The following is a 26,291-nucleotide window of genomic DNA, read 5'->3' as shown; positions in this document are numbered from 1 at the left end:
TTTCTTCTCATATAAACATTTTATTTGCGAGTAACACTCAAAAATATGTTTAGTTATTATTTGCCCATGTGAGCTGTGTCATTTATCCCAAAAAAATTAAGAAATATCCTGCAAGTAATTCAAGGAATTGGGAAACTTAACAGGGTGGAATCTTGTTATCTGTTGGAGCTATTTGCTGGTATTTGGTGCTGGGAAACAAAGGTTTGTACAGTACAACTGGAAACACTGTCACTGTTCCTTAACTGAAAGGGAGCTTAATTTTTTCTATGTATATGGTGCCAGTATTAAAAGTGTTGTCTAGAATTATTGTGTGCAAGAAGTGGAAGTTGCCTGGTTGATTCTTACTCTTGCTTGGTGTTTTGAGAAGTGGTTTTTCTGGTTGGTTTGTTCATCATCAGCATCCTTCCCATGGCTGGGTGAATCACTGTTGGAGCATATAAAAATAAAAAGCAGAAATACTCATTAAGGAGTAATTCCTGACACACAGGTGAATAATTTTCCTTTGTGAAAGTATGTGTAGTGCCAGCAGACTTTGATTCTACAGACACATGCATATGTATTTGCTGTGCAGTAACTAGAATTACACTGAAGCATAGAGGTTTTCTGTTTAAATTGTGTTTGGATTTTATTTTTCTCACTGTATTGGCCATTGATGAAGCTCAGCATGTCAGGGTGTGTGTCATTTATTTCTGAGGCTCAATGGTTTTTCTTTAAAATCTGATTGTATAAGAAGGGATGACAGATAAATCACACTTATATTTGTTAGCTGAATTCCTCTCTTGCACTGCCAACCCATTTCCACTTCTCAGCTGCGTTATTCTAGATGTTCTCTTGTGTATTGTGTTCTCAACAGAACTTCAAATCCTGAAGTAATCTATCAAAATCATTGACAGCTCCCTCCTTTGTTTCTCTAACTTGGGAGGAAAAAATAATTCCTGAAGCAGGCTACACTAATACTGGGCTGAATGCAGAAAAAAATGGGATAAGAGAAGAAGTGTCATGAAAACCAAACCTTTCACCTGCTATTGTGTATTTCACTGGTTGCTTTTTCTGTTGAACCATTCTTCTTTTTTTGTTTCTTTCTCAAGAATCTGCTTCACAGAATCATTATTTTTATTTAAATTCCTAAATGTTTAATTGTCTTAAAGGGGAGTTCTTTACCTATTGCTGATTTTGGGTAGAATTCCCTCGTAAGTTCACTTCAAGTGCCTTTTCTGTATTTTTCTTCTAAATTTGCATCTGTGTTCTTTGTCATTGATGTCTCAAATTCAAATCATCATAATGCTACTAACCTAAGCTTTATATGTTGTCCCTTTGTCAAAAATTCTAGTTTTTATTGCAGAGCTCATTCTCCTTTGCCATAATAAACTGCTCTTTGTGGGTGCATTTAACTGTCCTCCCTTAAAGCGACAAAATTGAATTGTTTGATAACATGCACTGTCAGCCAACCTGACAGTGACTTTAAGTGCTGATAAAACATGACTGGACCTGTGTGATTGGCTTTATCTGGATGCTAAGGAAAATTTTGTTGGCTGCTTTCACTGCTATTTAGGCTGTGCTGTGTGTACAGCTATCAATGCTTGAGCTAAACGTTACTTTCCTCTGACTTTATAAACAACATCCACATAAATGCTGAAGCACTGAAAGGATCTCAGTATTACTTACCTTTTAGCTTCCAAACATCTGTTTCTGAACCTTTTGGCTGATCTATCAAAATGATTCTGTAAAAAGCTTTTTTTCTTGCTGCATCTTTTCATGGGTTTAAGGTGGGCCTGTTTTTTTTCCTCCCTGCTTTCCTTGGCTTGCCTCTCCTGCCTTAAGGACTGCATCAAATTTGGCTGCTTCCAAGCTGACAGGTCCTTCCTCACAGGGTAAAGGCAGTGTTGGGGATGAGAGAAATTCTTCTAACAAATATTATCGGTAAGTAAATTGTGCCCTTGGAGGAAAAGCTGGGTCTTCATTGTATGGAAATGCTGAATTTTGTTTGATTTTCTTCCTCATACCTGCTGTGGTGCCGGGTTTTGGATTAGGATGAGATTAATGCTGATAAGACACCGATAGTGTGGTTATTGCTGATTGGGAAGTGTGTGCAGTGCTTCATGCTGGCCGTGCTCTGTGGGGGTGGCTACAGGGGGCACTGGCAGCACAGGGATAAAGCCACCTGGGCTCTCAGCTGTGGCTGGAGCTGCTGCTCAGGCAGAGAACCTGGTTGTGGAAGTGCATCAGTGTGCACTGTCCAGGGGCTGGGCCACTGGACAGCAGTGCAGCAGCCAGGGCTGGGTCAGGATGTGAGGCTGGAGTGGCTCCCGTGGATCTGCACTGGCAGTGGGGAGGTGAATGACAGCCCCAGTCCCTGTGGCACCTCAGGCCATCAGGGAAGAGGTGCTACAAATGCTTGTGCTCATGATCCAAGCATAGACTTGCACACCCTGTCAGTGATACTGCAATAAAAATTACTCAGGTGAATGAAGCTTTTTTGGTGAAGAGGCAAAGCACAGCAAGGACAGAACCAGAAGTGGCTTCATTAGGCAACAGCCCAGCACCAGCACTGCTGCCCTGGAGGACTGCAGGGACAGATGGAACCCAAAGTCATGGACTGAAGGAGCTCTGTGGATGTTTTAGAGGGATGGCCCACACACTAAGGAAATGATACCTGTGTGCTTGTATCAAGAGGCAGGAAAGGATGTATAGGAGAGTGTAGGGCCCAAGCATGCCCTCAGCCCATCTGCTTTTTCCCAGTCTTCACTTGGCTCCTGCAGGACAAGGCAGAGCCCATTTCTGGAGGTGCATAAAGAGCTGATCTTGTAAAGAAGCAGAGAATGTCAGGCACAGCTTATATAATGTGGTATGAAATACTGTGCCCCAGGTTTGGGACAAATGAGAGGGATGCTGAAGAAGTCCTGGTGAGACTGTAGCCACTGTAGATGCCAGTTTACTCCAGCTAAAAAGCATAGGAGGCTGTTTCATGTGCAGGCACTTTGTGTGCTGAAAATGCCAAAAGTGGGGATGAGGGAATGGGAGGAGATAGAACATACAGCTTTTAGTGTGTTGAATTCCTTTCTGTAGACAAATCCCAATAAAACAGGATCAAATAACAGTTATCAATTGAGAGAGACTTCCTGTCATTCCCCTTCTCTTGCAATTAATCAAATATTCAAGTATATATAGGACAGACGGTAGTAGGCTGGAGTTCAGTTTTCTGACTGTGTTGGATGGACCAGTTCATAAAATAGAGGCAGACTCATGGCTTGGTAAGAATTTCTCCTTTAAAGGCTCCAGCGTTCTTTAGTCACATCTGTGCTCCTGCTTATGGAGTCATGCCTTGTTTGCTCACACAATCTGGGTGACTGTTAATGGTTCATGTGATAACCCTTTCCTTTTTTAATTATAATTTTCACTTCTTTTTTTTCCATTTTTAAAATTCCTTTCCTTTTTCTCTTTCATAGTAACAAAAGATCAGCCCAAGGGGATCGTTTATCAGCAATAACCATGGCGTTGCAATATGGATCAGAAAGTGATGAGGATGCAGCTTTGGCTGGTAGGAACTGAAATGCAGTTTCTCTAATTCCTTTCAGTAAAATGTTCACAATGACCAAATCTGTAGAGCTCCTGATGAACTCAGATGCATTTATTTCAAAAATATTTTGCACTTGGTGTATAATTCCTTTGAATCTTACAGGTAGTGAGGTAGGGTAGGCCAAGCTTGCTGGCATGCTTTGAATTTTCTGTGTTTCCAAGTATTCTCACCCAAGCTTTAGGGAGCTGTTGCCTGGTTTTATTCCTTCTAAAATGGAACAGAAGAGGAGATACTGGAGAAAATATTGGGTGCTCCATGCAGCAAAAGAGATTGGTAGTGCTTGAATTGTTTATTTGTTTATTTTTTTGTTTATATTATTTCTTCATTGATGCTGAAAGTTGCATCTGTTCAATATGTATTATTGAGGCATTTATTTCTTACCTGATAATTGAGCTGTACTCCACAGAGTTTTATAGTGGATGGGTATGTAGAATATTTTGGACTTTAGCTCTTGCTGTAAGTAAAAGTATTTTGATTCCTGGTTAGCTCAGAGTTCAGTTATTGCTTCAGAGCAGCTGTTTTCTGGGAGGTGTGGGGAGTGTTTATTAGCTGGGTTTTGTTTGTTTGTTAGCTGTTATTTTTTCCAAGTTGCAATGCTGTAAAAACATGTAGCTTTTTATGTTTAAGTGATTTAAATTCTTGCTCTGGTTGAACCACTTTTGGGTGCCACCTTTGCTATGGACATTATTGTAATTTTGTTAAAGACCTCACTCTGTGTGTGAGGCTTTTGCCTTGCTGTTGAAGCTTTCCTATCTTTATTGCATTCACCTAAGAGGCAATGGCTTTTTTTTTTTTTGGCAGACCTGTCACCCACTAATATTTTATGTGCTTCCAGGGAACTACTTGGACAGCCCTGTGCTGCCAGTCTTTGGGTGACAAGGGTTTTTCTTTAAACCAAGGGGTATTGTTATTAATTGCTCTTCTGTCTTATTTTTTTCATTCCTCTAACTCTTGTTAAAATAAATGAGAACAGGGCTGCATGAGTGAACATTAATAGAACTCTCTCCTGCTTGAAACAGAAAGCTGAATCTTTATGAGCTTCTTTGGTTGTGGCTGTTGCCTTAGCAATGAACAATATCAGTTTCCAACTGAGAGTTTATCCTGACAGCTGTAGATGGTATTTTGGTGTGATGGAGCTTGTAGAACATTTCCAGCTCCAGTGTACAAGGTTGTGAACAGCTTCAGCAGCTCCCTTGCTCCTCATTATAAGTCTCTAGAGGCAGGCATAGGTGGTCATTATGTATTACTTGCTTATATTTAATTCTGTAAACAGGGTGTTTTGTTTTTACTGTCTCATTTAGAGATGGTTTAAGACTGGGTGCTGCTTTTGGTTTTACTGGCAACCATCTTCAGTTGGACATGGAGCACTCGTTGTTTGGGTGCTTTGGGAGCACAAAGGAGACAGTGGGGTTTTTTGTGGTATCTGCAAACTGTAGTTGTGGTAAGAGCAGCACAAAAGGGCAATAACTGCCTGTCCCTCTCTGCCAGTGCTTGCTGGGGATATGGGACCTGGTTCTATTGCACATTAAAGAAAGGACAGTCTTGGATCAGATTGTTTGCTCTATGAGAGCAAAAATACTATTATTGCAAAAATAAGAATTTTTCTGCCTTCTAGACTGAATAATGTATTCTTCTTCGGCTCTTAATAGAGCAGGTTTCATATTAGGAGACAAGTACAGTTTTCTAGATATCAAAGAATATATGATGTTTACACATCAGTTATAAAGAACATGAACATCATTATGAAAATGTAGCTGTATGTTTATAGCTGTATATTATGGAACTATAGTTATAACTTATATTTATAAATACAACATATATTTATATTTATTTATAGCTGTATATTATGTAAATATAAACACAGTAAACTATAATACATAAATGCTTTCTTTTAGTGTATTTTGAAATAACTAATTACTATCTAATTTACTTTGATTCTTTTTAAGGTATGCCTACTTTCAACACAAAGAAAGTACATTTCTTATTTAGGGTATTGAACTGGTTTGTTGCTGGCTCACACACAGCAGAGAACAGCAAATACTTGACTAGTTCCTTTGTGTTTTCTCTTTCATAGAAACAAGTTATCCTGCTTTTTCAGTTTGTTTATTTCTTTTGAGTGGAGTACTCAGAACTGAGCAATTTGAGTAAACAGATGAAACTGTTTGAGGAAACTAAAGCATAATCTATTTTTGAAGCTTTACCTGATTTCAGTGAGAGCTCCAGTGGTTTGTTTCTACTGGAGTTATTCTGTCCAGCTCCTGCTTTGCTGGCTGTGCTGTCATTAAGTAATGCTGATTGGCATCATTAGGATAATTTTGAGTGTCTCCCCAAATCAGTAATTCATATCTTCATTGCATGTTTGCACATCTGCTGGTGCTGGTTGTGTTGTAGCTTTGCTTTTGACCCTGGTAGGTCCCACACATGATGTAGATCTGGTGTCAGTCTGCAGAGGAGCAATGGCAGCACTGTGTTGGTACAGTCTGAGTGTCCCCTGGCTTTGTCACCATTTCTGTATGTCCTTACTGAACATGGATAGAAAGCTTGGAGCTGTGGCAGCCTCCTGTGAGCAGGAATGGAAATGCCAGCTAGAAACCTGACCTTAGAGACCTGGGTTTTGTGTAGCTGAATGACTCAGTGTGCCTGCCGGGCTCTCCTTCAGACTCAGAGGGGAATAGGGGTGAATAATTTAACTCTAGCACGTGCAAAGCCATGTAGATTTTATGTTCTGTCTGTCTGCAAGGTACAAAGTGTACTGTTTATGTGACTTGGAAGTGTAAAACTACTGGCCATTTATTGCTTCCCACCCTGTGTTTCCAGTACCAGTGTTTTCTCCTTCCTGTTTTGTTTCTGTTAATGTTTCTCCTAATTTTGCCTGCAGTAGGTGTTAGCTCTTCATAGCTTTTCTTTCATTCATCCTAATCTTGAAACAAGATAACCAGAAAAGTTTGGTATGAAATTTTTAAATACTACTATGATTTTTTTAGGCTTATTACATAATAATTGTAAAACATTAATTTCTTCTTCATTTGCTGTATATATTAGAGGGACATCATCAGACTTTAGTGCCAATTTTTTTCTGCTAAGCTTCACAATTCTGTATTGAGTTGTGATTAATACTGTCTAAAGGATTGGAATAAAGTGGTTTTTTTTGTCAGCTTGAGGCTCATTAGATATGTGTTGTGTCATTTTCTGAGGTGCGAATCTTGACTGCCGGACAGGGCTTGCCTTTTCTTCTGCTCTAGACCTTTATCCACCAAAAAACCCACTGAGTTGTCCTGCTGAGTTTCCTTTCTTTCTCTCTGTGCAGCTGCTGCTCGTTATGAAGAGGGAGAGTCTGAAGCTGAGAGCATTACCTCCTTCATGGACACTTCTAATCCTCTTTACCAGCTTTATGACACAGTCAGGAGTTGCCGTAATAACCAGGGCCAGCTCATCTCTGAGCCCTTTTTCCACTTACCCTCCAAGAAAAAGTATCCTGATTATTATCAGCAAATTAAAACACCCATTTCATTGCAGCAGATCAGGTAAGAGTACAGAATGCAAATTACATCTGGTGTGAAACTTTTCAAGTGTTTCTTTTATTCCTAGAATCTTCTTTTATGATCAAGCTGTTGGTACCTAATGCAGTATTTGCATCTGATTGGTGCTTGTTTCAGTTCAGTCTGCATCAGTCTTTAGATCATCTGTGATACATGGCTGCTGTTGAGTTTATTTTTCATTGAATTTCATTAGTAACGTGCCTGAAAATTGCCATATGAATAATTCTGACAGCTAGGTGTGCAGCAGAGATGAGAAAGCTTTTGCAGAACTCCATTTTTCGTTACCCTGTCTGTGATGGCTTGATTACCTCTTACTGCCATGTTTTTTAAGTTAAAAGTCTTTAGTGTGAATTGTAGGAAGATGGTTGGAATTACAATCCTCCTGTCTAGGTCACTGTGTAACTGTGGAGAATAATTATTTTCATGATGATATAGCTGGTCTGGACTGAAGCCAGCATTTATAAATGTGTGAGCAATGAAAGGTCCATGAGCTGCCAGAGTGCAGTTGTCAGATTAAAGACCTGAGTGAAGTGAGCAGTGTCTTTCTTTAGTGGCTCAAGATAAGCCAGTGTGATGGGTGTGCTGGGTCCTGGGAGCATTAATAGGCTTTAATGGTGCTGCCCAGGCCTCCTGCCCAGTGGCCACTGGGGCTCCAGGCCCTGGCAGTACCAGTCCTTCAGCTTCAGTGAGAGACACTGCACCCTCCCACTGCTCATCCTTTGTAACCCACTCCGATGCATAGGTCTGTACATTTTAGTTATGCCATCATACCATCTCTCAGACTTGATGTAATTGTTGAATGAGCAGGGTCTTTGTTAAATCAGAAGCTAACAAAGCTGCTTTTTGTTTTTTTTTATATTGTCAGAGGGTGTTTTGCATGTGCTGGGGAATAAAAGCTGCCACACTAGTTATCTCCATCAGTGGCTTTAAAACATTTTTTCTTATGTCTTGGTACAGCTCTAATAGTGGCAAAGAAAGTGTCTTGCCTTGAACAAAGCACAAAATGTACTTGATGAAAAAAAACCAAACAGTGAAATTAAGAATCATTGACAGTTTGTGCCTGATTGTGCCTAAAAGTACTGGCTCAAATTATATATAAACAGATTTGTTTGAGAGAGATTTTCCTTTAAAAATACCCTTGATATAAATTACAGAACAAATAACTTGCCATAGAGAGGCAGCTGCATTTCTGCTTTCCTTACAGTGTAGGCAGGTTGCATCTGGCTGTGTGAGCAGCACAAAAATTCCATACCAGTGTATGAAGAACTGTAGAAAAAGTGATTTTTTTTTGTCTGGGGCCTTAGAAAATAAGAAAAGGAATCTTTTAGAAATAGTGTTTGAGGCTCGCAAATTAAAGTACAATGTTTGTAGAATCTAGCATCTTGCAAATACTGAAATTCAGCTGTCTTAAATTACCTTGTAATCTTCACTTCTTACTGTACCTGAAAACCTTGAAGTCATGTATATGTACACTTAATTGATGGGCTTTAGGGAAAACGGAAGCATGATGGCTTTGCTGACACTGCTAATATGTCTTTAGGTATTCAAAACTGCCACTCATTAGGGGTGGAGATTGTTTGTGGGGTTTTGGGGCTTTGGTTTTCTGTGGGGTTTTTCCCTTCTTTTCTTGTTATGGTGGTTTGGGGATTCTTTTGAGATGTACATAAATAGAGCATATCTTCTGTTCCCAGATGGGGACAGAAAAGTTCAGTATCCCAGTGAAAAGCTGAAGGAGGAGGAGTGAAGCCTGCCATTCCTGTTTCATGTCTGTTTGGCTCTGGCATCTGGCTGCCTCAGCTGTCCTGCCACAGTGAGCTGTGAAATGTGTGGCTGTTGCAAATTTTACAACTAGTTATATATTTCAGGGGGGGGGTTGTGTGTGCTAAGTGAAGGAAAAGTCTTTAAAATAATACATGATTGCCAGAGGGAGTGTGTGAGCGTGTTTTGGTTTAATGAGATTTTACCTGTGCCAGCCTCACTTTGAGTGTTATGAACCTCAGTCATTTGAAGTCAGTGCTGATCCTGAGCTGTTCCTGGGTGTGGGAGGTAATCATGCTGATGGCCTTTAGTTGTCTCCCGATTTCCTCCTGGCTTGCTGCTCACAGATCACAGAACAGCTGAGGCTGGGAGGGAAGCCGTCCTGCCCAAGCCCTGGCTGTGGCAGGGTCACACAGAGCCTCAAGTCCAGTCAGGTTTTGATGGTCTCCACAAATGGAGACTCCACATCCTCCCAGGGCAACCAGTGTTTGACCACCCTCACAGTAAAAACCATTTGTGTTCAGCTGACATTTTGTGTGTTTCCATTTGTTCCACTCACCTCTTGCCCAGTCAGTGGACACAGCCGAGGTGACCCTGGCTGCCCCTTCATTCCCTCCCACCAGATGCTGAGCACATTGAGGAGAATTCCCTGCCTCAAAGGGGGCAAAGCTCAGAGCTGGGGAGCAAGAAAATCCTGTTTAAAAAGAAAGACATGATGCTGTCAAGGCTATGGCTTTGACATGTGGTGAAAGTGCCTAATGCCAAGTTGACATTGCTGAGGAAGAGTCATTCTGTTAATTACAAATAACCACAGGAACAGTCAGGAAAAGATGCAGGAGAATGTGTTCAGTTACCAAGTGCTACATCCTGGCAGGCTTACAAGAACACTGTTCCTTATTAAATTTTACAGTGTTGGGAAGTATCACCCCCTAGGCAAGTGGGTCAGGCTTTTTTATCCCAGGGGAGGAAGGCGTGCCAGGGAATTCCCTGGCAGCAGCTCTCTCTGAAACACATGTGGGAGTACAGGCACTGAAATTGGTACCTTCCTGACACACCCTGGTGCCTTGTGCTCCTGGGGCTGCACTGAGTTTTAAAAATGTGTGGGGATCTGGTGTTAAACAGGCTTGGCTGTGTGTGATAGCTGCTTTTTGGGGAATTCAAATCAATTTTTCTTAATGAGTGTGATGCTTTTTGGACAGTGCTCTGTGACACAAGAATTTAAATGTTTGCATTTATGTGATGTGTTGAGGTTCTCTTTAACTTTGTGGTGGCTCTTGGTGGTTTTGATTAGTTATAAATGGCTTTGAGTAGACCTGATACTAAATGTCATCACCTGGTCAAGCATATTGTGCCATATAACTTAAGCAGTTTTATCAATATGGCAAATCAAAAGTGGAACTAATTTTGAAGTATTAGAGACTGGTGCCTGGGCTAAAGTTTGAGGGGTTTATGGAGAACTTCCATGTTTTTGTTTGCTTAGTTCATGAATGAGTCAATTGGGAAGAGAAAATGACGTCTCTAATATTTTGAATACACTGTAAATTTTCACTTTATCTGAGGTTTAGGAATTCTTTCATTCCTTTTGTCACTTAATATAACTTATTATTTGGTGAATAGTGTATATTTTTTAAATCTTCTGTTTGTGTAACCAGTTTTCCTACCTTAGCAAGTACTTCTAGTGCATGTTGTATATTCACAAAATCACAGGTTAAAGTAAAGAAGATTCCCAATATATTTTAGAAGACTGTCATCTTCAATAGGACATTTGTCAAATGCATCTCTTGATCCCACTCATTCTTTGTTAGTGGGTTGTTTTTCCCTGAAGAGACAAGACTAGCACTTCACAATTTCTGAATAAAAGAAAATAAGTTGCATAACTGATCTTATCCTGGTTTTTGAATGTTTTTCAGTAGGAAATTTTTAGGCTGTGTTTGTCTAATAAAACTTTTGATTATATGGAAAGAGTATGTCTCACCTTCAGTCCTTGCAGATATTCCACCTGGAAGGACTGATGAGTTTGCAGTAGACATTTTAGAGAGTGCCAACTTACAGTATTCTTTTAATTAGTATTCTGATTTCAACCAACTTAAATGTCATGCCTGTGTTGTTTCGGGCTTAGTGGTCTTATGAAACTGTAGCCTTACTTTTAAACTTTTTTTCCTTCATTTTGCAAAGATGATTTTGTTTAAAAGGAAATTCTTTCTAGTTTTAGTCATGCTTTCAGGTACAGTTAATCCCTGTCAATAATTTTCACAGAAATTTCTGTTAGTTTCTAGTATATAATTTGTGTTATGTTGGCAATGGCTTTCTGTAGAGCATGAGTTTGGTTAGTTTCAGCTTCACTTTGTGAAATAAACTGATGTTTATAAAATCCTTTCTTCCCAAGATTGGTGAGATGGCTTGTTAAAAATTTATTGTAAAGCTGCACTTCATCCTCTAAATCCACAGAAGTCATGATGCTTGAGTTCTGCTGAGTTTGAGTGTAATTAAATCTGTTCAAAGTACTTATGTAAATAACCTACCTAATTAATCATCCTGTTGTTTGCTGACAGCAGTACAGAGAATGGTAGGAGAGGAGGTTCTTTGGAGGCTAGAACAGGATCACTTCTGTGCCTGGACATTTTTCATTCCTCACGTCACTGGTTGGAAGTTGTCACTTTCCAAACCGGTTTATTCAGTCTAAGTCTGGGTTTTTACTTTTGCTTCAGGCCTTTGATGAGCACAGCTGTGAACATAAATTGTTTGTTTAAAATCAGATGGCCTGCACCTTGGTTGTTGGGTACTGGATAAGCAAATGCTGGTAGGAGCAAGCTTGGGGCTGGAAGGTTTTATATTAAATTTATTCCATGGTAGTGAGAATGCTCCATCAAGCAGGGACACATTCAGCCAGGAGCTGCAGAAGTCAGGCTGGGTTTAAAGGTGGTGTGTGGGTGCTGAGTGTGCCAGGCAGGAGGGAGAGGAGGCTGTGTTGCACCTGTGACAGGCTTTGGGACTTGTGTTGCTGCAGATGAGTATTTTCTGCTGTGTGTAATTAAGTATTGGAAGGTTTAAAAAAGGTGGCTAGAACTTCCAGCATTGTGCAAGAAAACACATTATGTTAAGCATTAACTCAGGTTGGTTCATGTGTTTAGCATATGAAAAATGACTTTGTTGTTGTTGTTGTTTTTACTCCTCTTGTAACTGTTTTCAGGTGAAGTGTGTTTGCAGGTGTCACCAATCAACAGCCAGGTGTTTTTTAAGGGAAGGCACAGGTTGGAGTGTTTAACAGAAGAGGTGCTGGGCACTTTTGGTCCTCACTGAAGCTGAGTGGAATTGACGGAGGGAAGGCAGTGTTTGGGGCTGTGCAGAGCTGGCCTGAGGTCAGGGCTCGGCACTGCAGCAGTGTCAGCAGCCTGTGCTGCTGCCTCACCTGTACCATCTCACCCCAGTGTGAAAACAGCACTTCAGCCTCCACAAGTTCCAAAATTGCTGAAACCATTCTTTGAGAGATGCATTTCCCTAGTATAGTTACAAGTGGAAGATGTTACTGGATAATCAAAAAGTAAATCCCATTTCTGTAGTTAGAGCTCTTTGACTATTGATTTATCATGGAAATTAGGATATTAAAGAACTGTTTTTCACTGTGTAACTAGAGAGATAGCTGACTAGTATTTCTCTTTTGCAGAACCAAGCTGAAGAACCATGAGTATGAGACTTTAGATCAGTTGGAGGCTGATCTGAATTTGATGTTTGAAAATGCCAAGCGGTACAATGTCCCCAATTCTGCCATCTATAAAAGAGTTTTGAAAATGCAGCAGGTTATGCAGGTATGTGGAGGAGAACAAGCAGAGAGATATAACTTCACATGTAAACTTATTTCCCTAAAGGATATTTTTCCAAAATAATTTTTAACTAGACCTGTATTTACAGAGGTATTTCCTTGCTTAGAGGGAAGTATGGGAATGGAGAGCATCATGAAGTGATTTTTCCTCAGCACACCTCCTGCCTTCTGTGATTTCTTTTAGTCACTTTATTCCTTACTGTGACTCCTAACCTAATTAAATTGTGAGAAAATTGATGATGTAGGGTTTTTTGGAGTTTTCCTTTAATTGAATAAGGCTAAAACGTTTCAGATTTCATTGTGTTCCAGCTAAGTGCTGTAGTCTGAAATGGTATTGATTTCAATTTGGTTCCTCAAAAGTTGTTCTGTCAGTTAGAAAGAGCAATATACTCTTTAATTCTGTTCTGTAAGTGTCCAGCAGTGAGTTTGGCTTCAGGGCATTGTTCTTTTTTCAGGCAAAGAAGAAGGAGCTTGCTAGAAGAGATGACATTGAGGATGGGGACAGCATGATTTCTTCTGCTACATCTGATACTGGAAGCTCAAAAAGGAAAAGGTATCTGCTTCTGTAGTTCCTGCAGGCCATAACATTGCTGCATCTCTTTTCGTTAAAGAGAGTATTAAACCATGGTTTTTAGCATTTGTGTAAGGATTGGTAATTCTGAAACATCATTAAGTGTTGATTCAAATTAATTCAAAACTACTTGCTGACTATTAATTCCCTATTTTGGTCTATTAGTTGGCAGTTGTCAACATCAGTAAGAAAAATGGGCACTGTAATTGTACTGAACTAGGCAATTTTGTCAGTGGATTTCAGGATTTTTTGGGGAGAGTTGTTTTATTTTAGCCTGACAAATAGATAAAGTGATTCTAAGAGGTTGATTACTTAGGGTCCTGTAACATAAACCAAATTCCCAGTGATTTGCAATAGACTCTTCTATTGAGCATAATGATACCTTTTGGGAGGTGTTCTTTATGGTGATAGCTGTTTCGTAATTAATACCAGTGATGCATTTCACTCCAGCAAGAGGTAGTTTCTCTAGTCTGCTTTGTGGTGTCATTTGAAGTAAAGTCCAGCTTAGATGATGATATTGCAGTGGTAGCAACAGCCAGTGGGAAATTGCAATTCAGCATCTTGCTTTGGTGTTGCTTATGAACATTGGCTTCTTGGACATTTAGTTTTTGTTTTGTCAAAGGAACAACAGCTGTTTGGAGAGGAAGGGAATGGAGTAGAGCATCAGCAAAGAGTCACTGAAGAATAGTTAAATAAGTGCAAAAATGTACACTCATTAGAAAGCTTCAGAGAGAAAATATGAACATGGATTTTAGGAGATGGTGCAGTCTAGGGATGCTGGGAAGAAGAAATATAATGGAAAGGAAAGGCAGACAACAGAACCAAGTAATTGCAAAAAATCACTAGCTTTATGATCTTCAAATTTAAAAAGTAGTACCTAATCAAGCAAGTCAAATTGTCATCAGTATCCTTTTTAACCCCATGTTGCTTTTGAACACCTTGTGCCAGACACTACTGAAATGCTTAAAAGGAAAAAAATCTGTCAGGCCCTGTCATCTAAGAACAATGAAAGAGGAAAGGGAACAAAGGATTTCCTGTGTTGGTAGGCAAGGGAGATCAGAATGCTTGAAGAGCACCTGAAAATGTTTTTGATGTTGTCAGTTTGATACTTGTTATCCGTTTGTTTGCTGAATGATAGCAAGGGAAAGATCATAAATGCTGATGATCACAGAAGTGAAGCAATGAGAGGAATTCCAAAATGTTTTTGGGAAAGGAAACCAATAACCCATGCAAAATTCATCCTGTTGGGAAAATAACAATTACCCAGACAAAAATTGTTTCAGTGTCCCCTTTTATGTATCAGATGCATGACATGAATCTTGAGTATTGGCAGGCCTTCTGCTGTTTCTGCTTTGGCTTTGCGTTGCCTGTATCTGTTGAAATGATGAGAAAAACCTGGAAACACTTTAAAATGGGGGATTTGGCAGCATGTCTGTATTTTGGCATTGCTCACCTGCTAGTGGGAAGAACTAACCAACATTTGCCAACAGTGGTAATGTTTAGCCTGTAGAATATATATTTTGAGTTTTCTTTGTTGTTAGTTTTCTTTAGTTATTTTGCTGATCTCACCAAGGAGTAAGAGGTATCTGAGGCGTGAGACTGCATTAGTTATGTTTTAAATGTGTAATGAAAAGATCCACATCATGGGAAATCTGTGTTGCAGTTTGGTTTCTAATAAGTTGTACTGCGATATTTTGCACATTCTGCAATTGAAGGTGGTTTTTGTGGTGGCTGTTGTCATTGCAGATAATGTAAAGTCAAAGTTATTACTACCTGAATAAATCTTGAGGAGATTGCAGATTGGAAGCCTCTTTACAAGTGCTTTGTAGTGAGTGTATTGCTGAGTGCCACAGTATCTGAGCTGAGACTATACATTACTGACATAAATTTTCTTCTCCCTCTTTTGATTTGCTTATAGGCCATGTACTATGTGTGCAGGGAGCCATGTACTTTTTTAACAGCTACGCACAGGGTGACTGTAGCATTTGTGGGGATAGCCCATACCATTTTCTACATGGGTTTGGAGTCTTGGTGAACTTTATTGACTTCAGTCTTCATTTGGATGGACAGATATTTAAGCAATTCTTTCTACTACATCCTTGATGTACTTACTTGGTACTGAAGAATGTACAGAATTACTCTGAGATAAATAGCTCATGTCTTTAATATAGAAAAATAGCTCATGTACTTGATATTTTGTGTTCACCAGACGTAATCATGAAAGCCTGGCTGGTGGTTTTTAACCTGTTCACCCTGGATCTTGAGCTCTTGGATTCAGATGCCTGATCCTGACTGCTCTGTTTCCTCTGCATCTGGAATGTGCTCAGAGCTCCTTTTGGCCTTTGCACTTTGAAAAATGAGTTAGTTGGTTTATTTTGTAGAACACTTGAACTTGGGGTCAATGAGAGAACAATCATCTGGAGGAGTAATTTCCTGTTTCTGTGTTAGGCTCATGATTGTGATGCTGTTGTCATTTGCAATTTCTGGTCTTAGTGTTGAACTTCTTGTGTGTGTTTAGGTGGGTCTGGTTGTCTTTTCATGGTAGAGGATAGCATAATTTTGATATTAGTGTTGGAAGTGGGGATAAGAGCCCCTGACATTTATTCTTTTCCTTTGTGTTCTTCTTAACCCGACAGCAAAAAGAACATCCGGAAGCAGCGGATGAAGATCTTGTACAACGCGGTTCTGGAAGCTCGGGAGCCCGGCACAGGCAGGCGGCTCTGTGATCTCTTCATGGTTAAGCCATCCAAAAAGGACTACCCAGACTACTACAAAATTATCCTGGAGCCAATGGACCTGAAGATGATAGAGCACAACATCCGCAATGACAAGTACGCGGCGGAGGAGGCCATGATCGAGGACATGAAGCTCATGTTCCGCAACGCCAGGCATTACAACGAGGAGGGCTCCCAGGTACTCCCTGGGGTCAGCAGCCACGCTTCTCTCTGCTGCTCAGCAGCCATAAACTGCTGTTAGGGTGGTTTCACTTCAGCTGTTACATGTATTATTTATTGCAATTGTTTATTGGACTAAAGTAGAAATACTCAGAACTTCTGAGAAAGGTGTCTTAGAAGGAAAACAGCTTTGTTTTCATGGAAGTGGAGAGTGTAGGAGATCAGACTAGAAGACATGACTTGTTCAGCTTAGCAAAATGAATCTGAAAGGGATATGGTTTTCATTTACAAGTATATTGTTGAGTGTGCCTATATTGTGATGTTCCTCAGGCAGTAGGAATGATGTGAAACAGGGTGGAAACCTCCAGCTGTTTCTAATAAGGAACTTGGTCAGCAGCTGCACTTCATCACCAGGATTGAGTTTGAAAATCCAGGACTGTTCTAGTCCTTTGTGCCTTGATGGAATCTCAGTGGTTCAAGGGATCTTTCATTGCTCAGCAGAAGAGTTTGATGAGGAAGTTGATAACACAGCTGCCCCTTTTTTGTAGTCTTGTTTCTTAGGAGCTAGTTCTTAACTGGTAAACACAGTAAACCTTGTTTTGGTTGGATTTTGATTACTTTACTGATTAATAGGTGTACAATGATGCCCATATGCTGGAAAAGATCCTTAAGGAAAAAAGGAAAGAGCTGGGACCCTTGGCTGAAGATGATGATGTTGCATCCCCTAAACTAAAGCTAAGTAAGACAACCTTGTACATTTCCTTGTCTCATTTCAATACTTACAACACAATCTGTTCACAAAACAGGTGCACAGATCTTCCTTTTAGACAGAGACATGTTCTGCACAGTTGTTATCACTGACAAGGAAAGTAGAATTGTATTTTCAAAACCTTGATAGCAATGGCATGTCTGTATTATACAATAGAATTAAGTTGTTGCATGTAGTGTTTTCTAAGAAAAGTAACTTAAAGTGAAGGAAAAAGACTTGGCAATGGGTGGAAGGATTAAGATTTAGTCATACAGTATTATCCAAATGTTAGATGGTGCATTATGTGCTCAGTCAAGTAAGGGGCTTCTCAAACTGAGCAAATCTCTTCATGTCACTGGTTAAATGTCTGGGATTCCCACAGAATGATTACAAAAAAGTGTACTCTGTTTGGCAGATTATTGAAAGCCATGAAGAACCTGGAAGTGAAGTTCCTTGAGCTGTTGCACTCACAACCTTGCTACTACTCAGATCTTATGTTCTCTTAATACGTATTCAGAACTGAGCAAACAGAGATGGATAAAATTGCACAAAAACCTTAAAGAAAATAACTGTGCACTGTCCTCTTGCAAATTAAATGTGCAGTTCCTAGATAAAGTACAGGTGTAGAGTTAGGCAGTCTGTGCAGTGCAGTAACAGAGATTGTGAATTAGTCAAAAAGCCAACCTGATAATCCCATGGGAGGCCTTAATTTGCATTTTACTTATAATAATCCTTTTTAATTTGGCATAAACATGTCATAAAGGAATCTGATAATATTTTGAATACTTAATTTTAATGATAGCAAAACCATGTGATGACAGGATTTTTAGCAGCTGCAGAGACAAATTCATGAAGTGCTGTAAAACCAAAATGAGCTTAGAGGAGTTTGTTAATGCTGTTAGGCAGGAAAATATGTTTTCCATGCTGAAGCCTGAGGAGGCCTTTGCCAGGTGGAGCACAGAGCAACATATTCTATATTTGCCAAAAAGAACGTTTAAAAAAATAAAATCATAGAGTTATGAAAAATAAAGGGAGCTGCAGCTTGGAACAGACTCCATGTTGTGAGGCTTCTCATACCATGAAGTGGTTCTCCCATGAACAATTCCCTGGTGGAAACTAGAGATGGACAAAGAAATGTGCAAGTTCTCAGCTTTGTCATTTTAACTCCTTTTTTGGTTTTGTCGTGTTAGGTAGGAAAAGTGGCATTTCTCCCAAGAAGTCCAAGTACATGACTCCAATGCAGCAGAAGCTGAACGAGGTGTACGAGGCCGTGAAGAACTACACGGACAAGCGCGGGCGGCGGCTGAGCGCCATCTTCCTGCGCCTGCCCTCCCGCTCCGAGCTCCCCGACTACTACGTCACCATCAAGAAGCCCGTGGACATGGAGAAGATCAGGAGCCACATGATGGCAAATAAATACCAGGACATCGACTCCATGGTGGAGGACTTTGTCATGATGTTCAATAACGCTTGCACATACAATGAGCCGGAGTCTTTGATTTATAAAGATGCCCTGGTCCTCCATAAAGTTTTGCTTGAAACGCGGAGAGAAATAGAAGGAGATGAGGATTCTCATGTGCCCAATGTCACTTTGCTGATTCAGGAACTTATCCATAACCTCTTTGTATCCGTTATGAGCCACCAGGATGATGAGGGCAGATGCTACAGTGACTCCTTAGCTGAGATTCCTGCTGTTGATCCCAACTTCCCAAATAAACCTCCTCTGACTTTTGATATTATCCGAAAAAATGTTGAAAATAATCGCTATAGGAGATTGGACTTGTTCCAGGAGAACATGTTTGAGGTGCTGGAGAGGGCACGGAGAATGAACAGGTGAGGAAACCTTATTTTTCAAGTATCTTTATCACGAGGTTTGCATTTAATGTTAGACAAAGGCTGAAGTTTTTTTAAGGTGTTTATTTTCCTTGATATGGGTGTTTGGAAAACTAAATCTCAAAAGCTCTATCAGGTCTTCAGTGGAACATTTGCTTTGATTTGAGAACAAGGAAGAAGTTAGTTTTCTGCTAAGAGATTGTTTTGACAAAAAGCTTCCTGCTAACTTTCAAATTGAAAAAGAGAAGAGAGCTGTTCTCTAGCTGTTCAAATAGTGAATTACTCTTTTGGAGCAGTCACACGTGGGTGAGTAATGGTAACACCATGCAAAAACTATGAACACTTGCAACTTCTTGTAGTGTTTTGCTTGAATTCAGAAGCCTTTTTAGGAATGTTCAGGTGAGAGCTTGACTGTGAAGAGAGGAAGTAAAAAATTATCGTAAAATAGCTACTAAGAGGAGTATGAATAGTTAAAATAAGTGAGTTTTGTTAGTAGTACTGTCATTACTCAAGTTTTCAGAAGTTAAAAGATTGTAGAGGTGCAGTGGCAATAGCCTTGTCACAACTAGTTATCTTTGATTTTCCTTGCATTTCAGGACTGTTATATACCAAAATAATGTTGTGGGTAAACTATAATGCAAATTGACAGTGGACTAACAGGTGAAGCATCACTTAATACTTCATGGCTTCAAGCCAGTCTCTGCTGCTCCTTATGAGGAAGCAGAGAAATCTATTGGTAGAGTGAAACTTTCAGTTGAAAAGAGTGGTGATTGATGGGTGTGTTAGGCTCCTGTTTGACCCTTCACAAACTGTGTTTTTACCCTGTTGCTCATGTTTTTGTACAGGACTGATTCGGAGATCTATGAGGATGCAGTGGAACTTCAGCAGTTCTTCATTAAAATTCGAGATGAACTCTGTAAAAATGGAGAGATTCTGCTGTCACCTGCTCTCAGCTACACCACCAAGCATCTACACAATGATGTAGAAAAGGAAAAGAAGGAAAAACTGCCCAAAGAAATAGAGGAGGATAAGCTCAAAAGGGAGGAGGAGAAGAGAGGTAGATACTCTTGTTTCATTAATTTTGAATGTACCAAATGAAAAATGTACCCACACATATAATGTGTCACTGCAGCCTGCTGAAAGGACCTCAATAGTCTGTTTGGCCCCCAGTCTTTTATTTTCAAGTTATGAGAGATTTATTTTATTTTGATCTTTATCATCCAGGCCAGAGAGCTTTTAAGAAAGAGATGTAGGTAGATATTATCCCTATGTAAACTCTTTAATCAGAATACATTGGGGTATGAGTATTCTTTCAAGGATATTATAAAAGAAAACAATTTACTTTTTACTTTAGCTTTCTGCTGATAATAAACTTAGCAATGAATATTCCCATTGATCTCTTAATCATTTTCTTTTTGACCAATACTGATGGTGTTTGCATGGTCTATGATCATGCTTTTAACACTGCTGAAGAACAGAGGTTTGATAAGCCTTTTGTGTTTTGGCTACTGTGGATGTGCAGAGGAGTGGGCTTGCACAATTTTGTAGGGCATGAAGCATACACTGAAGGTCCTTTATTTCACAGTTCCTGGTTGGTTGTCTGTGCACCATGTTTAAAGGAATAAATAAGCTCTCCAATTGCACCTTTCTACACACAGGAGCACAGCTGTTGGCAATTTTGTCCACAAATTAAATTTCTAACATGGTTCATCTTCCCTCATAGATGTCAGCAGCAATAAAGCCTGATTATTCCAGGGTCACAGTGAGGCACTGCCATCAGGAATCTTGGCTAATACGGAAATTTGACATTACTAACATCTGGTTTTCCCTTTCTGAAATAAGAAGCTGAAAAGAGTGAAGATTCCTCTGGATCTGCTGGGCTGTCAAGTTTGCATCGGACCTACAGCCAGGACTGCAGCTTCAAGAACAGCATGTACCATGTGGGGGATTATGTGTATGTGGAGCCTGCAGAGGCCAGCCTGCAGCCTCACATCGTCTGCATCGAGAGGCTGTGGGAAGATTCAGCTGGTAAGGATGTCCTTCCTGCAGGAAAACACTAGGGTGAACTTACTATTATCGTTTTAAGCTTACAATTTTTTTTTTTTTCCTGTGTGCATGTTACTTATTTTATTTGCAGAACTGTGTGAACCAGTGAGTATTTTTTTGTTGCTGTTTCTGAGTTGCTTTTTTCCGAAGGATATTACAAACAGAAAATTCTTGGGACATCATGGGCTTTTTTTGGTGTTCATTTCTGCCTACCCTCAAATTGTACCCTTGCAAGGATGGGATTCTCAGTGGGATGGACTCCTTGTAATTCAGGTGCAGAAGAACACTTTTTTTCTGTGCTGACAAATCTGAACCAAAGATAGGCTCAGGTTTCCTTTGATTTAGAAAAATAGTACATATTTGTAACTTCTTTATAAATCATTGTTATCAATTTGAATTTGTCATCATGCAATTTGTCACAGTATAAAATGAAAGAAATAATTATTAAAAAGTTAAAAACAGTTACCTGAGATTGTTTAAATAATCAGGTGATTGTTGACTTCAAAACTGTTTCAAGGCCTGAAAGTCAAGATCTATAAAGAACAAATGTCTTCTTTCTTTTGCTGAGTCAGGTTTTACAGGAGAAATAACAATTAGTAGGTTTTTTTTAAAAAACTTGTTTTCCTTTTCTGAAAAGTTGAATATTGCCCTGTTTAGATGCAGATTGCTCCTAGTATAAATGAGTGCATGGTTATTTGATTAATCAGTCAATTTGTAATTGTTCTTATTGAACTCATGTACTAGAGATTGTCATTTTACATTTTTTTCTTTCTGTCTCCCTTCTCTTTTTTGTTGCTGTTTTCTGTTTTAAAGGAGAGAAATGGCTCTATGGCTGCTGGTTTTATCGACCAAATGAAACTTTCCATCTTGCAACACGAAAATTCCTGGAGAAAGAAGTTTTTAAAAGTGATTATTACAGTAAAGTTCCTGTTAGCAAAATTTTAGGCAAATGTGTAGTCATGTTTGTCAAGGTGAGAGACTGTTCAGATTAATTTATAGAACAAGTAATGCTTTCTGCTATTTCCTGTAGAGCTGGAGGCACTCTAACATAGAGACATTCTACTAATACCTAAATTAAATAGGACTAGCTTCTGTGGGCTGTTTGGATCTTCCTTTGCTTCCTGAGATACGTGGTTCACACAGGTGATAGTTTCCCTGTGCTGGTTGATTTGTGTTTGATTTGGTCACCCCTGGCTTGGTGAATGTGTCCTTTTCCCAAGTCAAAGCTCAAATATCTTGTGAAGGTGATTTCAGGCTTCAGATCTTGTACTTGTTAAAGCACTGGATTGGGAAATGAATAAAACCTAACTCTTCTCACATGCCAACCTGTACTGAATTAGCTCATTCTCCAAAGGAAGAGAAGGAGCTAATGGGGTTTCTTGTTTGCTGTTATTCTTAGTGAAACTTAGACATCAAACTGGAAGAAGAGAACTCAGCAAAAAGACTTTCTTTTGCTGAGAAGCATAGAAAAAACTGAAGCCATGAGAGGGAGTTCACTGTGTGTCTGTGGGGTGTGGATGTTGCTGAAATATTTCATATCTTTCCTTCAATCTGCAGGAATATTTTAAATTGTGCCCTGAAAACTTCAGAGATGAGGATGTCTATGTGTGTGAGTCACGCTATTCTGCAAAGACAAAGTCTTTTAAAAAGATTAAACTGTGGACTATGCCTGTGAGCTCTGTCAGATTTGTCCCACGAGATGTGCCCCTGCCTGTAGTCAGAGTTGCTTCTGTGTTTGCCAATACAGACAAAGTAGATGAGGAGAAACACAGTGAAACCCTGGAGGACAGTAAGGTGGGAGAAAGTATCCTTCATCTTGAAAAGGTATGCAAGGGGAACATTGGTTGTATTTGACAGATAGAGAATGACAAAATATTAGCCCTCATGGCTTGGGTTTCACCACATCCAAATAAATAAAAATATAAATGAGTATAATATTTTTGTTATAAATGATATTACAGACATTTGTAAATTAACACAATCAAACTATAAGAAGACAAAACAGAAAATAATGAACTGTGTAAATATTTGTTACTTCTTGTGATCGTATGATGGGGTTGGTGTGGTTTTTTTACCACGTCAGAAAATTGCACTTTTACTGTAAACCCTGCCCTAAGCCTAAAGAACCAGTAGAACTAAAAGTCTAATTTTAGTTCATGGCAGTGCTGAAATGCTTTGTTGTGTAGTATTTCAGGAAAACAGTCAGTAGCTAGGCAGCAGTAAGTAATAGATAATATTCTATTGTTTGTGGCCTGTTTGTGGTTGATAACTAAGTAGTTTAAGCATTTTTGTCAAAATGCTTAAGAGTATTTCTGTCCAACTTAGTGGATAAAATGGTTCATTTTTTGTGCCTAGAGTAAGAAAACAAATAAATTTAGGCAAGTGCATTAAAATCAGTTAAACTGAATTAGTTTTCTCTGAAATAAATTTAGTCATGAAAAAAAAAGAGACTCATAATAGCATAAATCACTGAAAAAAAACCCATGAAAAATCCACTTTGCAGTTTCTAACAGAACCTGAGAACACAGTACCCAGCACACCCATTATCAGCTTTTGTCAGACACCTAGTGTGTATTAGTATATTTATTCACATCATGGCCAAAGATGGAATTAATTCTACTGAGAGAATGAAAACTCATAGGATCTTCTCCTTCCATGCCTTGGTGAGACAGCCTGTGTTTCCTTGGCTTTCTGGATCACAGGCTGAAAGATGGGATTGAAAGATGATGTAGAAAAAGAAAATAAGGAAATTGATAGCACAAAAGGAGGAATTGAGGCACAATTTGAGTTTTTACGAAAAAGTAAGAAATTAAATAGGGCAGATGGTATGAATTTGTAAGCAATACATGGAGTTTGACATTATTGTATAAGAGAGTTGAATAATTATATTTTTGTGTCTGTTAGCTTGGCCATATATTCCTTTCTTGCTTCCTAAGTACATTACTGGGCTTTAAACCTTCAAAGCTGACAAGGCTTGGCTTGGCCAGTTTACTTTGAAGCACTAGAACAACAACAACAAAAAAAACCTGTAAATTACTGTTCTGGCAAAATTAGAGCTTTGTGAAACAGGAAGGCTTGTGACAGACATGGAGGATATCTTTGGCTTTCAATTCAGGAAACTTTTGCACACACATCTGTGCTTAATGCCTACCTATTATTGTTAACATACAGATGGAGCAAAGCCTTTTACTGGTACCTGACATCTCTTTATTTCTGTGCTTGGTTTTCCTCCTTCCTCAAGTTTCTCTAAATACTTCTTCTCCTGCAGGACAAAGAAGATGTTCCAGTAGAAATGTCCAACGGGGAACCTGGTTGCCATTACTTTGAGCAGCTCTGCTACAATGACATGTGGCTGAAGGTTGGGGACTGTGTCTTCATCAAATCACACGGGCTGGTGCGGCCTCGAGTGGGCAGGTAGGGGCAGCTTCCTTGTTTGCAGTTTACAGCTGAAAAAGAACTTGGATAAAAGAGGGGCTGGTTGTAAAAAGGTATAAAAGAGGATGGGAAAAAATGTGAGTGAAGTGTTACAAGGTCTTGATAGATGGAGGTGAAATTTTAGCTGCCTAATAAAAACCTGGTCCAGTTGTACAGTTGGAATTGGTTGTTCTGTATTCATCTTCCACTGATGGTCTTCCTGAACATCTTGCTGCCTCATTTGGGAGAACTTTCATTTATGTTGCTGGGTTGGTTTCTTTGCAGAATTGAGAAGATGTGGGTGCGAGATGGAGCCGCATATTTCTTTGGTCCAATCTTTATACATCCTGAAGAAACTGAGCATGAGCCAACTAAAATGTTCTACAAGAAGGAGGTGTTTTTGAGTAACCTGGAGGAGACCTGTCCCATGACTTGCATTTTGGGTAATTATTGACAGCTTTAATCTGATGGACATCTTATTTTTCTGCACAACCTAAAGTGATTGAAAGCTTTGTGTAGGCTTGATTCCAAGTATGTCTTTTTCATTGAGGGAGGGAGGAGATAACCATGCAGTGAGTTTTTAATATGCATTCCTGCCTGTGGGACCTGTGATAAAAATTCACTATAAGGAAGCTTTTTTACATGTGTGATATGAAAGTTAACATTGTTTGCAGCTAGAGAACAGAAAACTTCATTTTTCTTGCATATTAATGTAATAACTCCAGTACATATTGCCTGCAAAGTTGAAAGGAGGAGCGGGAGGTTGAAATTTGATTTGTGGCAGAACATGATGGCTGTGTACTTTGTTTTGGAGTTATGATGCTGTGATAAATACAGTAACTGACAGTGATCATGGGGGCTTGTGATTTTGTGGGTTCTCTAGTTCTTGAAAGAAATCCAAAAGCTGCATTAAGCTGTTGTAAGTTTCTTGTGAGTGGCATTATTTGACTGGAATATAGAGTGATGTATTTTCTGTAGTTGTGCCAAATGCCTGGAATCTTCCACACTTACAGGCAAAACAATGGACTTTCCACACTTCTAAAAGAATCTACAAGTGTGGCTGCCTTCTTACCCAGCTCTTTCATTTCTGCAGGAAAGTGTGTCGTTCTGTCATTCAAAGACTTCCTCTCCTGCAGACCAACAGAAATCTCCGAAAATGATGTTTTTCTTTGTGAGAGCCGCTACAATGAAAGTGACAAACAAATGAAGAAATTCAAAGGGTTGAAGAGGTTTTCACTGTCTGCAAAAGTTGTAGATGATGAAATATACTATTTTAGGTAAAAATATGAGGGGAATGAGGGGATCACCTGAGCACTCTTCTGGATTGTAATGGACTGGCAGCTAAGTCCCACCCAGCCTCTTGGTCACTGTCCCACAGTGGAATAGGGGAGAGAATCTGAAGGGCAGAAGGAAGAAAAACTCCTGGCTCAAGTTAAAAATAGTTGGGAAAGTGGAGCAAAGCTACATGCAGAGACAGAGCAAGATAAGGAATGAATTCCCTGTGTTTCATCAGCAGGCTGATGTTTAGCTGTTTCCTGGAAAGCAGGGCCTTGGCACCTGTAATGGTTACTGGGAGAGACAAATGCCATAACCCTGAATGTACCCTGTCCTCTCCTTCTCCCATATATTGTATTGCTGAGCATGGTGTCAGAGTATGGAATATCTCTTGGCTGGTTTGGCTTAGCTGTCCTGGTTGTCTCCTCTCCCAAATCACTGCCTAGCCCCAGCCTGCTGGGGCACAGAGTGGGAAAAAGGAAAGGCTTTGATGCTGAGCTGTCCAGCACTAATTACAGCAGGATGTGTTACCCATCCTATTGTCTCCCAGATCCAAAACAAGGCACCTCTCAGCTGCTGTGCAGGGAATTAACCCCATCCCAGCTTGACCCAGGACATCCACAGAAGTCAGAGGTGTAATTTCAGATAACCACACTCTTGGGAAGAAATGCAGATAGCATCAGTCCTTTTATGGTCTTAGTACTGATGGATTTCTTAATACTGATGGTTTTCTTTTTCTTCCTCTTACTTCAAGAAAAGTCATTACTTTATCAGATTGGTACATTCTCTTGGATATTGGGAAAATACTTAAATCCT

The 26,291-nt window shown here is 39.6% G+C and overlaps 1 protein-coding gene across 20 annotated transcripts in view; it reads left to right on the top strand.

Moving 5' to 3' along the window:
* PBRM1 (polybromo 1) overlaps positions 1–26,291 on the top strand; it is a 56,622-nt gene that overhangs the window by 10,949 nt on the left and 19,382 nt on the right. For 17 of the 20 annotated variants that reach the window (XM_085590106.1, XM_021533833.3, XM_021533843.3 and 14 more), the window contains 15 exons: positions 1,822–1,920; positions 3,447–3,538; positions 6,885–7,101; positions 12,539–12,680; positions 13,150–13,247; positions 15,902–16,178; positions 16,793–16,898; positions 18,098–18,740; positions 19,586–19,797; positions 20,583–20,768; positions 21,600–21,757; positions 22,344–22,610; positions 24,055–24,200; positions 24,486–24,643; positions 25,294–25,477. In XM_085590106.1, coding sequence (XP_085446232.1) covers positions 1,822–1,920; positions 3,447–3,538; positions 6,885–7,101; positions 12,539–12,680; positions 13,150–13,247; positions 15,902–16,178; positions 16,793–16,898; positions 18,098–18,740; positions 19,586–19,797; positions 20,583–20,768; positions 21,600–21,757; positions 22,344–22,610; positions 24,055–24,200; positions 24,486–24,643; positions 25,294–25,477 — 2,985 coding nt within the window. The remainder of the gene's footprint in view (positions 1–1,821; positions 1,921–3,446; positions 3,539–6,884; positions 7,102–12,538; positions 12,681–13,149; positions 13,248–15,901; positions 16,179–16,792; positions 16,899–18,097; positions 18,741–19,585; positions 19,798–20,582; positions 20,769–21,599; positions 21,758–22,343; positions 22,611–24,054; positions 24,201–24,485; positions 24,644–25,293; positions 25,478–26,291) is intronic. The other 3 variants (XM_085590112.1, XM_085590102.1, XM_085590103.1) reach the window with 1 other exon arrangement.

Source organism: Lonchura striata, chromosome 12 (genome assembly GCF_050655825.1).
Source record: "Lonchura striata isolate lonStrDom1 chromosome 12, ASM5065582v1, whole genome shotgun sequence".
In the NCBI taxonomy this organism is placed as follows: Eukaryota; Metazoa; Chordata; class Aves; order Passeriformes; family Estrildidae; genus Lonchura; species Lonchura striata.
This window is presented reverse-complemented; position numbering and strand designations above follow the sequence as displayed.